The sequence below is a fragment of the Sitophilus oryzae genome, unplaced genomic scaffold (assembly GCF_002938485.1).
Source record: "Sitophilus oryzae breed Bouriz unplaced genomic scaffold, Soryzae_2.0 scaffold_111_pilon_pilon, whole genome shotgun sequence".
Taxonomy (NCBI): domain Eukaryota; kingdom Metazoa; phylum Arthropoda; class Insecta; order Coleoptera; family Curculionidae; genus Sitophilus; species Sitophilus oryzae.
Genome location: NW_022145749.1, coordinates 4,117,743 through 4,133,736, shown reverse-complemented (window position 1 = coordinate 4,133,736; position 15,994 = coordinate 4,117,743). Strand labels below are relative to the sequence as shown.

Below are 15,994 nucleotides of genomic sequence, written 5' to 3'. Positions count from 1 at the left end.
GTGGAGTGTGTTTTTGGTGCTATGCCTCATCTTTGTTGTGTTCCTGGTGGAAAGGATAGTTATACTAAGCAGCCTAAAGTGTCCGGAAGAGCAAGAAAAGTGGGTACGAGTTATAAATCAAGAGAATTCTATTGAAAATATCTTTAATAAATTTAAAAATAATATTCTCCCATGATGGTATTAATGAAAACTGGACAATTATGTTTATTTTATTCATATTGTGGAATCTCCACTCCAAGTGTTGTTGGTCCAGCTTCGATAGATTCAAACACGTAAGTACCTAGGTATTATGATCTAGGGAAAAATAAAGAATATGTGTATTAAAGATCATGAAAAAGATTATTATTTTGAGTTCAAATTTTAAAAAAGATTTTTGTAAAGACAAGACTGATATATTTTAAAAGAAGAATGTGTTTTTGTTTGATAATATAATATAATATATGTCAAGTTGTCAAGCTTAACATATATTTGCATGGTACAAAGAATAAAAGGTATGATCGATAGCGGCTCCAATTTTGTTCAGTTCGCGCATACCACCTGTGACGTCACTAGGAAAATAATGAATAAATAAAAAATAAAGAAAGTTGACAGGAGATCTGCATTTTTGGGGTTATGGTTAAGAATTGTTTATTTTTAAGACATTTTAGTTCGTTTAATTTAATAATTACTAAAACCAGCAGTTCCAAAAATATATTTAAAAATAATAATTATCTATTAACATGGATTTGGACGATAGGTAAGAATACTGAATTTATTTCTATATTCGGTATAAAATTGTTTATTAGGTTTTTAGTTTGCGATGTTTATGGTAAATAATTTTCATTTTCATTGCCTCTGAATTCACATGAGGACAGAGTTGAGGATATCTATGGAAAAGTAACCACAAGAGGAATTGTTACATCATTTAAAAAATATTGGGAAGTTTATTGTTTCCCATCGAAAAGTAGAAAATGCCAATGCAGATGAACGTATTGTAATTGTGATAGAAGTAATTCTAAGGGTGAAGTTTATTATAATTAGTGGAAGTAATACCAAGGGTGAAGTTTATTATAATTAGTGACCTCTGCTTCTTTTTATATGTAGAAGTTTCTGGTTTTGAGAATAAATCGGTTGAACGACACCCAAAATTTAAAGGAAGTATTTGCATACCCAGAATATGCCCATCAAGGATTATATAGCTCAAATTTCCTTTAATGGTAGGCAATTATTCAATGCAAATTAACTTTTTAAGTGACTGAAATATTAAATAGTTTACAATATGGTATATCACTAAAAATATATTACTTTTAGGTACAATTAGGGCCCGATACATTTCAAAAAGTAGAATATTATTTTATATTAAATGAGGTATTGTACCAACAATCAATTTATATTAATACCGGAGATTAAAAAATAACAGAATAAATAGTTCTTTTTTTTTATACTACAAAAATATAACCTATAGAATACAACAGTATTTAAAAAAATAAATAAAAAGTTATGTCCCGGCCGAGATTCGAACTCCGGTCTCTCGCTTCCTAGCCCGACTCCTTATGCACTGCTCCACAGTAACTTGCTTAGCGATAATTCAATGACGGTATATAAACAAAAAAAACAGGTTTATAACAATATCTTGACGATTTGAACTGGCGCGCGGAGCGTGCTGACCAATAGCGCCCGTTATCACCTGTGACGTAGCGACCAACCTGCGCAATATCATACCTTGTATTCTTTGTACCATGATATATTTGTTCAGTAATTTTTAATGAATAGTGTTGATTATTTATAATACCAAATTAATATCAAATATGTAAGTGATGGCTGAATAAAATAACAATAAAATTGGTATATTTGCATAATACAAAATTAAGTTTTAAGAATAAAGGTGTTACCGTGTTACTAAAAATACTAAGAAATTCATATTTCTTTGTTTTAATTGGTCTAATGTTATTTACATTTTACGTAAGAATTATACCGTATCATCGAAAAAAATCGGCGTCTAGTTGGCTTGGAAATGAACATCGATGACATTCCCTAAATAACTGTACACATAAAATAATTAACTAGAATTTTACAATCTTGGAAAATTTGATATTCTTGAATCTTGTTTCTAAATATACTAAATTTTTTGATTTTCTTGGGATTTAGGTTCGGGAAAAACGCTGATTAAGTTTTCATTTGGTTTTTCATTATTTTTATTTGGTTTAAAAAAAAAACGGTTCGGCTAACATTATAGCCTTCATCAGTGTTGTGTCATATGAAAAAAATAGTGTCGAATATAATCCAAAAAATTACATATAAAATATTCATACCACGCACATAATGTTTACTGCGTACTGCGTACTCCATAGTCAATGTAGATAATTTTAGTGTTAAGAATAATAATTTTAAAAAATATGTGGTCATGTTTTGATTAGTTTATATTAGTTTATTAATTGCAGTAAATATTATGAGGTGTGAATTATATTGTATATGTAATTTTTTGGATTATATTCGACACTATTTTTCTCATATGACACAACACTGATGAAGGCTATAGTTAGCCGAAACGTTTTTTTAAACCAAATAAAAATAATGAAAACCCAAATGAAAACTTAAATCAGCGTTTTTCCCGAACCTAAAAATCCCAAGAAAATCAAAAATTTTAGAATAATTTTACATATAAAATGCCAGCGATCTTCATTTCATAGCCATCGCTGACGCCTTTTTTAGATAATATTGTATTATTTGTAAATATAATTTTTCGAAGATTGATACTTGCAAGATATACATATAAATTTTGTGAATGCAAATAATAATACATCACTATTATTAGATATTGAATGTTTTTTGTTAAATTAGATCGATTTTCAAACCCCAAAATTTAAAATATATTTACATTTTACCCATTATGTTATGTACCTATACACTATTTGTACATCGTAAAACATTTGCTGCATTTGTATGGTTCATAGTTTATTTGCCAAAGTATTTATTACTATAAATAGGTATATATGTTGTAGTTATTAACTGTATATTATGTATATTTCATGTAAACTATATCATTTTTAAAATACAAACCAAAAATCTGAGGAATAATTATGTTTTCCATCTATTCTACAACATATTTATTAATCCGTTATATCTAACTAGCGTGACGTCATATATCTCGCCCGTAGGCTGATCTTTTAATAGAAGGCCTGGCTCGTTCATCGTTCAATCGCCGCAGAGCGAGCTACAGATAACAAACAAAAGAGCGAGCTGAAACTGACACAGACGCGTGTCGCCGCAGCCGGGTTCCGAATGCATTTACATGGCGGCGCGGCGTTCGGTCAGTAGAAGAGGTGGGCCAGTCTGCGATTTTTGTGGAGCTGCTACGCTCTGCGACTGCTCCAATAAAAGCACTGTGACAAGTAGCAGCGATTTTTCGGAGCAATTAACCTATAAATTAAAAATGTAGTTTTATAGGTTAATTGCTCCAAAATCGCACCTCAATGTTCGGCACCGTTCGTTGCATTTACTAAAAAAGTACAGGACTATAGGTGTGATTATGATAGGCAACATCATCGTCTAGTTTTTTATTTATTTATATCGTATGATCGAAAAAAACGGCGTCAGCGATAGCTATGAAATGAAGATTGCTGGCATTTTATATGTAAAATTTATGGGGAATGTTATCGATTGTCATTTCCAAGCCAACTGGACGCCGTTTTTTATTTCGATCAGTAGTGGCGATTTTAACGTCTGTGCAATCGGGGTAAGTCACCGACGGGCCCCAAGCCTCCCGGGCCCTTGCGAACAAGATTCGAACTTTTCCGAACTACGGGCCCCTAGAGCTCTTAAAATCGCGGCTGTACGGTACTATACTGATGTCTTAGTTTGATAGATGTTGCTATATTTTTTTAGTCTATTCAGAAGAATTTGAGTGTTTCTAAGTACCAAGCACTTTGCTATAAATATCTTAAAGAGTCTGTTCATTTTCACAGAGTGGTGGCCCATGGTAAAAACTTAATGTTATATTCAATTCAAAGTCGAAACTGTCAAAAAAATCTTTATTAGTGACCGGTTTCGGCTATTTAGCCATCATCAGACCTTAAAAATAGATATAAATAATAAAACTTATATGAATGTATAAGATCAAATAAAAGATTTAGGATATACAACAAAACACAGATACAAAATTAACTAACAAATAAACATACTAACAAGTTAAAAATTACCTTTGTCAAAAACATCTGTTTGTGATTAATATATAATACATAAATATCTTATTTAGATTCATGAAAGAAAAAGCGAACGCTGCTACGTTTCCCGTTCCCAAACTCCCAACAGCTCCAGTACACAGAATATACTCAATATACTATGCTCCAGTCGACTGCGACCTGCGACGACTGTGACTGGAACAGTCTGACCGGGCGACGGGGCTAGGAGCATTTTCAGAATTTACACTATTGCCTGCTATTGCTCCTATTGCTACTCACGAGCGCAGATATGGCGCAGATGTCCTAAACTTGTAAACTGCTCCGAAATGTCACTGCGATTTTCTTGGAACTGGAGCAGTCACATACTGCGACGTTGGTGGAGCTGTGACAAAGTAGCGGACTGCGATTTCACAACCCACCTCTATCGGTCAGTGTCAGAGACAAAATCGGTACCAAGCAGCATGTAAACAGGGAGCCGAGAGCCGAGGAGCCGAGCCGTCCGGTCCGCCGTCTCATTTTGATGCAGGTGTTCTTTTTAAATGGACCGCGTAAGTGATGACGTCACGGCAGCCATTTGTGTAACATTTTTGCGTTAATTAATTATCTTGAAATTAACTATATGACTTAAAAATACCATATGATCGAATAAAAACGGCGTCAACGATGGCTACGAAATGAAGATCGCTGTCATTTTATATGTAAAATTATGTTGGAAATGTCATCGATCGTCATTTCCAAGCCAAGTGGACGCCATTTATTTTGATCATACGGTACGTCATGTGTTATTATTTTTATATTAAACTAAACATACACGTACATCTTTTATTTAATCCGTCTACGACTGCACGGCACGGCAGCCGTTTGTTGGAGCGTCATCGTTCAATTGAACGACTCAGTGTGAACGACTCCTTTTAGAGTATGTTCCACTGAGCACTCATAACGTTCACGCTCAAGATCGCGATTTTTTCCGTTCCACTTGCTTGCGAGCGTTACAATCATAAACTCAAGTGGAATGGGTTATGGGGCCTTTTAAGCGTCAATCCTGTCAATGTATGTAAATAAGATGTAAATAGTCAATAATAGTCAAAATCACAGAAGAAAATTCAAAAAATCTGTCTCAAAAAAAAGAAATCAAAATGTCTTTGGCGACAGTTGGATATTTGGTGCATCGGAATGTGTCTGAAACTTCTTCATCTAGTTCAGACAAATAGTGGAATGCAATTTTACAAAATCGCGATCGTAAAAAGCGAAAACTTAGGCCACGTATTATTGGCTATGAGAATCTATGAAAATTTTTATGTTAAGTCTTTTGTCTAAGTTTTAAAAATTGCGCCAAAATTCCACAACGTCCACTTCGATCCTAATATTCAGATGGGTCGTTGTGAGCTCGGCGTGAGCGAAAATAATGACGTAATTAGTGACGTTTTCGCCGCGACCACAACGTCCGCGATCGTCATGTGGAACGACCGAAGGCATATTTTGAGCATTATGAGCGCTTAGTGGAACGCACTCTTAGAGTACGTTCCACTAAGCACTCATAACGTTCACGCTCAAGATCGCGATTTTTCCCGTTCCACTTGCTTGCGAGCGTTACAATCATAAACTCAAGTGGAATGGCTTATGGGGCGTTTTAAGCGTCAATCCTGTCAATGTATGTAAATAAATAGTAAATAATAGTCAAAATCACAGAAGAGAATTCAAATTTAAATAATTTTTTAATAGGTTGCCGGATTAGCTAGAAGATTAGACCGTTTAGAACAAATAAAACAACAATTAAAAAATGAAAAAGGCAAATTTTATCCCTTCAAATGTGATATATCTGACGAAGACCAAGTCATTGCTACCTTTAAGAAAATTACAGACATCTTAGGACCCATTCATGTCCTAATCAATAATGCCGGCGTGGTACCCAGTACAGATCTCATCGATGGTGATATTAAGAAGTGGAGACAAATACTTGGTAAGCTTTTAAAGTATAGTCCATCCAAAGAGAACGTTGAGTTATAGTCATAGACAAACAAATAAAAAGAGACTGACAAATCTCATGGTAATGAGTGGGACCGGGTTCCCGTATGCTTTATATGAAAAAGAAAGAGATAGGTATAAAACGTACCGTAAGACATTATCGCATATTCTGGCTGGCGGAAAAGTTAAATTAGCCATTATTAGTAGTATTCTTTCATTCTGAAACTGAAAATATTCACTTAAACTGATTTATTCCCTATACCACGTAAAGGGAACGTGGTGTAGGGAATAAATCAGTTTAAGTGAAAATTTGTAGTTTCTTTCAGAACGAAAGAATACTACTATTATATACTGTTTTATAAATAAAAATAAATAAACTTTTTATAATATAATAACAAAAAACAACAGTGTTTATTCCACCCACCTACCAATTTTAACTGCAGAAGAACTGACTGTTGCAGGAAACGATCGGCCAATTTTTTTAAAAGGCATAAAAAATCTCATTTTCGAAAAAACTGCCTAATTGCAATAACAAAGTGAATATCCAAGCAAATAAGACTTAACGAGAATCATGATCCTGAACCATTTTCAAGTCCAGTTTTAATCCTAAAACAAAACTAAAATAGGTATATTAATAAAGTTTCTGGTTACTATAAACCAGCTATAAATTACCTACCCAAAAAATAAAAAAAATTAATTGTATTAATTTGTTATGTTAAGAGTGGTTCGAAATATTTTTGACACTACTACTTCTACTTTTTTCTTAATAAGATGATAAATATAACTACTTACTTTTATTTTACCGGGTGTCTTTAACATATCTATCAGAGAAAGGGGGCACCAATACATATAAAAAATAGATGATACTGGGTCCTGCAGCAAATAAAATTACAAATAGTATAACCGAAAATTATAAGTAATAAAATATAAATACCTATATGGAACAAAGGAATTTGTTTCCTATCCATATCCATAAGTCAATAAAATAGAGAATTTAGAAAAAAAGGTAAATCACCAAAAGAAAAATTAACAAACATGAGGAATTGTCATGATGTTGTCATCTTGGTTGTCATGATAACGAAAACGAAAGGGGCGATTGTTCTAATTTCTATTTAGATATTACGTTTTATATGGTTGCTTATTCTTTCTCTCTTGTTATATTAGAATGAGATAGTGGGCCCAATAGACGCAATGCGCAGATCAACAGAAATAGAACGAAATTTCGCGTTCTGAGTTGCGCTACGGGAACGTTGTCCCTCTCTCTGCCATTTAATTTGCCAGTCTCTTTTTATTTTGCAGAGCTTCAGCGTTTGTCATAAAATAGCGATCAATTTGTTACAAAACCCTATAAATTATATACCACTGTAATCAGAAAACTTCAGTCTATTTCCGTATTGTAACCGAATTTTGAATGATGTCTTTATTTTCGAGAAAATTTGGTCCAGACATAAGGAATATTTTGTTGAAGTTTGACCATCAAAATCCTAAAAATTAATTTGTCTAAAAATGTGCTACAATACGGATATAGTATGATCCTTTATCTTTAATTTCCTTCTTCATTCGTTGTCATTTGTCATTAAGTAAAATTGTACACTATCAGGAAACCACCCATTGGACAGATTAGGTATAGCCACAAACTAACTTAAACAGATGCGACACTTTATGGGAAATTTTGTGTTCAAAAAGACCTATGTTCGGAAGTGCGACGACAGAGCGGCGATACTGTCGATGAAGGCAAAATATTCGGCCAAACAAACAGCCGTGGTGACTTCAAATCGTTCCCGCACACCCCCTTCTCTAAGCTTCCATTTCTTTCGTTCTTTCTCGCATTTAACCTTGCCTTTGATACACCGCGCCGCCTCGTCTGCCCGTCGCAGCCGATGTACGATTATAAAGTTAAAGCGAGATTGCCAGCTTGAATTTTTTTTATGTGAGAATTAAATATTATATGTACTTGTATTAGCGCTTTCTCCTGGATAATAATAAATAACTATAATTACATGATGTTAGGAAATATCAGCTAATATTTATTTGTAAAGTATGAGAAATTTACAAATTTTAACAATCGGTTAAGATCAATACATATGTATAAAGAAAATGACGATTTCTTTAAAATTAAAAATTATATAAAATATCAGAAATATACAATTCTTAAAGAATAGGATCTTTGTTGTCAGCTTGCCGTTTGTATTTAGCTGTACTTCCAGCTGTTAATTTCAAATATTAATCTAAAGTCTATCTACTATTAGCCAGCTTAAATTATCTTTAATTATTTTTATATCCTGCTTGTTAATAGTTTTATGCACTACTATAATTTTATTTGATATTTTAAATTGATTTAAAATTTAGCAGCTGATCTTTTATATAGCAAATAGGTACTTTTATGATACAGACACGGCATATTGTTTGCATGTGCCGTGATACCGATATAGTTTATACAAATTGGTAAGTAGAATTGGCAACAGTGTCCTAGAAAAAGGATATGGGAATCTAAGATGGGAATATTGAAGGTTTTCAGAGGATTTTTAAGTCAGTTTCTTCAGTTGTTTCACATGGATATTACATACATCATTATTATTAGCTGTTTCCGATTTTAATTTTCTGTTGGGTTTTGTTGGTTTACATTTAGTTAGTTCACGGTGTTCTTAGTATTGTTTTAGTTAATTCAGCTATTCAGTTTAAGTTTCTTGTTTTGATTTTATTTAAAATGCTTTTAAAAAAATACAAGAAGATACATTTTTTAGATTTTCTAGGACTAAATTATATCAAAAACTGTGGGTGTTTTTTTCCGAAAATACCTAGATTTTCTAATACGAAAAAAGCGAATAGACATACAGTTCGATCAAATAATCGACTTATTAACTACATAAACTTTGTAAAAATATTATACTTCTATGCCAGGTAGTAATAAATTTTCATACCAACTTTCACCCCTATATCATCCCCGAGATGAGGAATTTTCAAAAATTTCCATTAACATACAAACTGGATAAAATGTTCTCACATTTATGTCTTGAGCCTGAGAAAAAACAATATGGCGATATTATTATATAACTTGGTAATATTTGACGGGTAGTTTCATCTCATTGGAATTTGACTTTCGAAAAATCTGTTTGTCAAAAATAATTTTTTTTACGTCAAGCAGTTAAGCAGAATCGTAGTTAATCAATTACCCAACTTTTTGGAACACCCAGTATGATTTTTAAAAAAAAATCAAAATATGTAAAAAAACAAAATAAATTATGCGTGTCCAACCGTTTTCCCGAAAGACTAACCGTTTTTTAAATAACAAATATTGTAATATTTGAGGGGCATTTTCACCCTCTTGGAATCGAGAAACCCCTCCTTATGGAATCTCTACACCCCACAGTCAATCCGTTTGTCAAAAATCATCAGCTTTAAACGTCAAGCAGTTTAAGCAGAATCGTGATTACTCAATGGTCATATTTTATGAAACACCCTGTATAATTTTTTAAAAAATCTTAAAATATGTAAAACAACAAAATAAAATATACGTTTTTAAGAGCTTTTCCGAAAAACTCATCGGTTTTTAAATAAAAAATATTCTAATATTTGAGGGGTGGTTTCACCCCCTTAGAATTCGAGTTTCGAAAAATCCCTTCTTATCGAACCTCTACACCCTAAAGTCAATCCGTTTTCCAAAAATCAGCTTTTTACGTCAAGCGCTTTAAGCAGGATCGTGATTAATCAATGACCAGATTTTTCGAAACACCCTGTATACATTTTTAAAAAATCTTAAATTATGTAAACAAACAAAATAACATATACGTGTTTAAGCGTTTTTCGGAAACTTGACCGTTTTTTAAATAAAAAATATTGTAATATTTGAGGGATGGTTTCACCCTCTTGGAACTGGAATTTCGAAAAATTTCTTCTTTCGAACCCTAGAATCAACCTGTATGCCAAAATTGAGCTTCTTACGTTGAGTGGTTTGAGCAGGATCGTGATTAATCAGTGAGTCAGTCACTTAAGAATTTTATATATTAGTAGGTATAGATTGTGATGTATCAAAAATTGAAAAAAACTAATGAAATTAAAATCATCTATTTGATTCCGAACTACAAAATTCCCTCTCTATTTTCTACACAAAGGAGGCGTGGCTTCTTAGTAAACGAATGGAGGTTACTTTGCTGGTCCGCTGTAAAATTCGCCTATATGACAAATCTAACGGAAAAATTTGCCTGGCGCATTCGCCAAAATGTAATTTTCACATTTGCATTGTTTGTCGCATCTGTTTAGGTTAGTCTGTGGTATAGCTAAATACCTAACACAATTTCGAGAAATACGATAATTATTTTTTTTTAATTCTTTTAGACACAAATGTTTTGGGACTATCAATAGCCACAAGGGAAGCAATAATCAGCATGAAAGCCAACAACATCAAAGGACACATCGTTCAGATAAACAGCGTTGCAGGACACGTGCCTATGGATTTTGCAGGACTATCCCTCTATCCTGCATCGAAACACGCAGTTACTGCCCTAACCGAAACTTTGAGAAAAGAGGTTAACAGGAACGGGCTTCCTATAAAAATAACAGTAAGACACACTTTTTCAATAAAAAAGACACAAATAAAACAGTACGTATGCACACACAACTTGGATATTATACAGTTGACTCTGCCACAGCTTACAGAATAACATAGCTTTGACACTCGCCAATTTTTCCCACGCTCGAATTTAAAACGCCCCACTCCGACGATGCGCTAACTGAATTAAGCGACCGACAGTCAGCCTCATTCAGTCGATGCATAGCCTCCACCGGTGGCACGTAGGGCCGTATTACGGAAGATTTTAATTCGATTTTTTTTCTTATATTTAACCATAGGTATTTGTGCTTTTATTTCAATTTTATTTTTATTGATGGAATGGGAAAAGGTTTTCCGGGATGTGCGGCTGCTGGTTACACAAATAATTATGGAAATAATTCAAAATATAGTCTGTTTAATTTTCAATTCAAAATTAATGTTCAATTTAAAAGTATATTCATACTTTAGAGCTTTTCAAAACGATGAAGACTACTTATTTGGAGGCTTGCTAATACCAAGTGACCATTTTTTTATTTAGTTTCCTCATTGGAGGTTATTTTTATAAGCTTTTATTTAACTTGCTTTGTATGTAACTATCTATGTATGTATGTATGTTTCTCCGGGGCAAATCTTGTAAGCTAAATTAAAACCACTTCCTTTTATTGTAGGAAATTGAAATTTGGCATGTAGGTTCAGTCCCGATGACAATACATTTTTTTGCAAGGCATGACCCGAATTTTTGACAGCTGTCAAAATGGCGGCATTTTTGAAGTTTTTGATTTTTTAAAATTATATTTATGAATGGATCGGGCTGAAATTATATATATATACAGGTTGTTAACTCGACAGTTACTTATAGGGAAACAGAATGGCAACACTGCCTATTGAGAACGTATGCAACAACCTGTATAGGTATATTGTCGGTATATACATATGAAAAAAAATATATGGACGGCCATCTTGAAAAAATGACAGTTTAATGACATGTCATAATTTTAAAGTCAACCGATTTTCATAAAAATTGATATATAGGATGGCCATGGGCTAAAATGAAAGAAAAAAAATTTGAGCTGTCAAATTTGACAGATGTCAAAAAAATTTCAAAGTTGTCCGATTTTGGTAAAAGTTGATATATAGGACGGCCATGGGCGAAAATGAAAAAAAAATGTTGAGCTGTCAAATTTGACAGCTGTTAAATAATTTCAAATTTGTCCGATTTTGATAAAAATCGATATATTGGATGCCCCCTACCCCATAGTCGGTTTTCATTTTATTTGTCTCACATTTGAACTGTCAAATTTGACAGCTGTCGTTTTTTTTAAGTTCTCCTTTTTTAATGAAAATCAATATACATATTATTAGGATACCCATAGAAAGTTATTTAAGAAAAAAAAATTGAGTTTAAGTGTGTGGCACTGAGAAACAAGCATAACTAAAAAGTAGATGATAAATTTTATAAAAAAACCTTTTTTAAAAACAAGCTTTTATTTAAATACACTAAAAAGAATAAAATAAACTCTTTTTCTTTAAAACTTTTATTATAAACTTAGAACGTCATTACACAATTTTAATATTAGATATATAAAAGCTTGTCGCGAGATTTCTCTACATCGATAAACAAGTAAATTAACTAAAACCTGTGTCTACCCTGTCTCATTCTCAAAGTTTCTGTTATGATAGACCACTAGACCAGGAATTACAAGATAAAGTTGTCGTACCAGATTTTTATGAGTGCAAATGTACACTCAAATCTCGCGACAAGCTTTTATATAATATTAAAATTGTGTAATGACGTTATAAGTTCATAATAAAAGTTCTAAAGAAAAAGTTTATTTTATTCTTTTTAGTGTATTTAAATAAAAACTTGTTTTTAAAAAAGTTTTTTTATAAAATTTTTCAGAACAATTTTGAAGAACTTTTCTTAAATGAAAATATATTATGTAAATTCGTTAAATTATTTCAGACAATTAAATTCAACCATCAATCAAAATTTTCCTATAATGTATTTTTTGTTAAATTTATACGCAAAAGTTAGAAATTATTATACCTTAAAGAATATTACTAAGAACTTAAATGTAGCAAACAAAAACCGAAAGCTCCTAATTTAGAAACATTCGTAAATAACTATAAGTAATCAATGTACTTATTTCATTTTGCTGTTATTTCTAGAAATAAATTAATTAATTTGTTTTTTAAATGTTTTTCTTTGAGAATGCATATTTATTTAAAGTCAACAATTTAAAAAACGTGTATCTAAATTATGTTCTAGCACAGTCGAATAATTTTTTACGTCACGTGTAAAATTTTTTTGAATACATCTCTGGGCTGACTGGCGCTTACGCGGCTATTGGTTTTGGGGAGAGAGCTCGCCGCTCTAGTGTTCCCCCTCTTTCGAATCGCAAATCCGAGCGTAAAAAGATCAAAGCGGCAGGCTACACTGTCCGAGCTGGTTTTTACTTAAGCTGTGACTCTGCGTTTTCATAAGAATATTAAAAAATGGCTAAAGTACCCATAAAAACTTACCTTATTGAGTTTGCTTTTCAATTAATAACTTATAATTTCTTCTAATTAGAGTATCAGTCCGGGATATGTCAAAACGGAGATAATAAGCAGGTTTTCTTCCGACGAACCTACGACGTACTTCGAAACCAGAGGAGGACTAGAGGTCGAAGACGTAGCTGGTACCATTGTTTACGTTCTATCAACTCCAGAGCATGTTAATGTAAGAAAACTTTATATTACCTATGTTTTTTTGATTTGTTATCATCGAAATTTATCTTATTCTTTCCTTTCAGATCAAAGAATTGACTATGATGGTCCAGGGATGTGATTTCTAAAATATGTGGGCAAGATTTTCATCATTTTTCATTTTGTATAACTATTTTAATAAAAAATACTTATTTTTTGTATGTTGTAAATAAAATAATTCATCTGTCAATTTTATTATTATTATCAGTACATTAAGATTATATTCTTATTCAAAATTTATACAGGGTGTTCCTTAATGACATGCTAACATTTGAGAAGGCGATTCTTGAACCTATTATAAGAAAAAAACTTTATATGAATATATTTCCTAAACATCTTAACTTTTCAGATACAAGGTGGTAAATATCTGTATCTGGGACGGTTTTATAGAGGGTAGTTCTCCATCTCCAATATCAGTCGTACCAAAATTCATGGCACGAATGGTTGTCGTCTCGGCGCACTCAGAGATGAGGTGTACTGGTGTTTCCCCATCTTCCCCACAGAATCTGCATTCGCCGTTTCTTTTTAGTTTCAATCTACTGAGGTGTTCATTGAGGAGACAGTGTCCTGTTAAAAACCCCGTGACAATCCGAAGATTGTTCTTACTCAGACCCAGGAAGATCTGTGATTTTTCTTGATCATAAGCCCTCAGAAACTTCTTCGAGTATCTTAGACCATTGCAAGATTTCCATTCCAGGTTGCGGATGGAATCTTCCAAGTTCTTGAGTTCCGCCTTGAGTTGGTTACCACTTGGAAAGCAGAACGGTTCTGGTCCAGTTAGTGGAGTGTTTGCTCCTTTCCTAGCTAGATTATTTGCTTTTTCATTGCCTTCTATCCCTTGGTGAGCAGGCACCCAGAGTAGGAGGACTTTGTTTTCTTTGCCTAATTTATTCAGCTTCTCTATGCATTCTTTGACCAATTTCGAATTGATCGATACTGAGTTGATCGCTTTTAACGCTGCTTGACTATCAGACAAGATGGCTGTTTCTTGTTTCCGATAGTTGCTATCTAAGATAAGTTGTACGCATCTTTCGATAGCGTAGATTTCTGCCTGTAGGATACTAGGGTAAGTGCCCATTGGTTCGGAGTATTTAGCTCTCGGTCCAAACACTCCGATCCCTGTTCCCGTATTGGTTTTGGAAGCATCAGTATACCAAGTTATGGTATGGTCTTTTAACTGCTGGGCAAGCGTTTCGCTCTTCAATCATTTTTATTGTTCAATACTACATTGAGATTTTCTCAAAGTTGTACGTTCTTGGCATATCGTCCACTGGGAGTTTCAGGAGTGGTATTTCCTTTTTGAGGGTGTTCCAAGCCCCTGATCTGACAATTCTCCCAGTTCTAATTCCGTTAGTGACCATTCTAATCATTGTCGCATGGGCATCTCTACCAATGACAATGTGCAGTGGTGTTAGATCTAGAATGACCTCCATTGCTGCTGTTGGACAGGTTTTCATGGCTCCTGTGATACAAACGCATGCTAGTCTCTGGACTTTGCACAAGTTTAGCCTTGCCGTCCGTTGCTCTAGTTTTGTGAACCAGGCAACTGCTCCATAAGTAATCATGGGTCTTACTATCATGGTATACATCCAGCGCAAAGTGTTAGGGGAGCAGCCCCATCTATTTCCGGCCAGTCTTCTGCATATCATGAGAGCCTTTATGGCTTTGCTGGTAGTGTTCTTAATATGCCTGTTCCACAGGAGTTTACTGTCCAGGGTTATTCCCAGATATTTAACTTCCTGTGTTGGCAGTATTACCTTTCCATCTAGTTGAATTCTTTTCAAGTTTTTCAGACTTCGCTTTCTGGTGAATGGCACTATCGCGGTTTTGTCTGAGTTGATACTCAGCACGACAGTCCTACACCATCTCTCAGTGATACGGAGTCGTCTTTGGATAATATTACACAGGGTGCCTTTTCCCCCGAGCGATGATGACTATGTCATCTGCATACCCAATGCAGTGTATTCCCGCTAGAGTTAATTCGTCTAGTAGTTCATCCACTACCAAGCTCCACAGCAAAGGGGAGGTTACTCCACCTTGTGGAGTTCCTTGCGTTGTTTTAACAGCTACAGTTTTGGTGCCCATCTGAGCCTCTGCTGTTCGTGTTACAGCATTTCCCAAAACCAGCGAATAATAGTTCTGTTCACCCCTCTTGTTTCTAGAGATCGCCTGACCACCTTATGTGGTATATTGTCAAACGCCCCCGCAATATCCAAGAAGGCACAAATTGCTGTTTCTTTGCTATCCAGACTTGTCTGTATTGGTAAAGAGGTAAACAAGGTATGATCGATAGCGACTCCAATTTCGTTAAGTTTGCGTATACCACCTGTGACGTACAAAATACGCCATACAAACAAATATCCATATTGTTCAATTGCCACTAATAGAAAAAGACCTAAAATAGGGAAGAATTAGGACATAACCCCAAAAGTTATGTTTTGACATCGAGCTTGACATTTGAAAAATTATTTTCACATTTTGACACAATCAAATTTCACAGATGACACAATCTGTTTGACAATTTGATATTGGCGCGCAGAGCTTGCCGACCAATGGTGCCGTTTATCACCTG

The 15,994-nt window shown here is 33.8% G+C and overlaps 1 protein-coding gene across 1 annotated transcript; it reads left to right on the top strand.

Annotated features, from left to right (window-relative positions):
* Nucleotides 1-5,333: 5,333 nt before the first annotated feature.
* LOC115883158 (farnesol dehydrogenase-like) lies at nucleotides 5,334-13,611 on the top strand. Its single transcript, XM_030901470.1, has 5 exons — nucleotides 5,334-5,423; nucleotides 5,883-6,120; nucleotides 10,461-10,684; nucleotides 13,247-13,396; nucleotides 13,470-13,611. Exons 1-5 carry the CDS (start codon nucleotides 5,334-5,336, stop codon nucleotides 13,509-13,511), a joined length of 744 nt encoding a protein of 247 aa, XP_030757330.1. The 3' UTR covers nucleotides 13,512-13,611.
* Nucleotides 13,612-15,994: the final 2,383 nt, after the last annotated feature.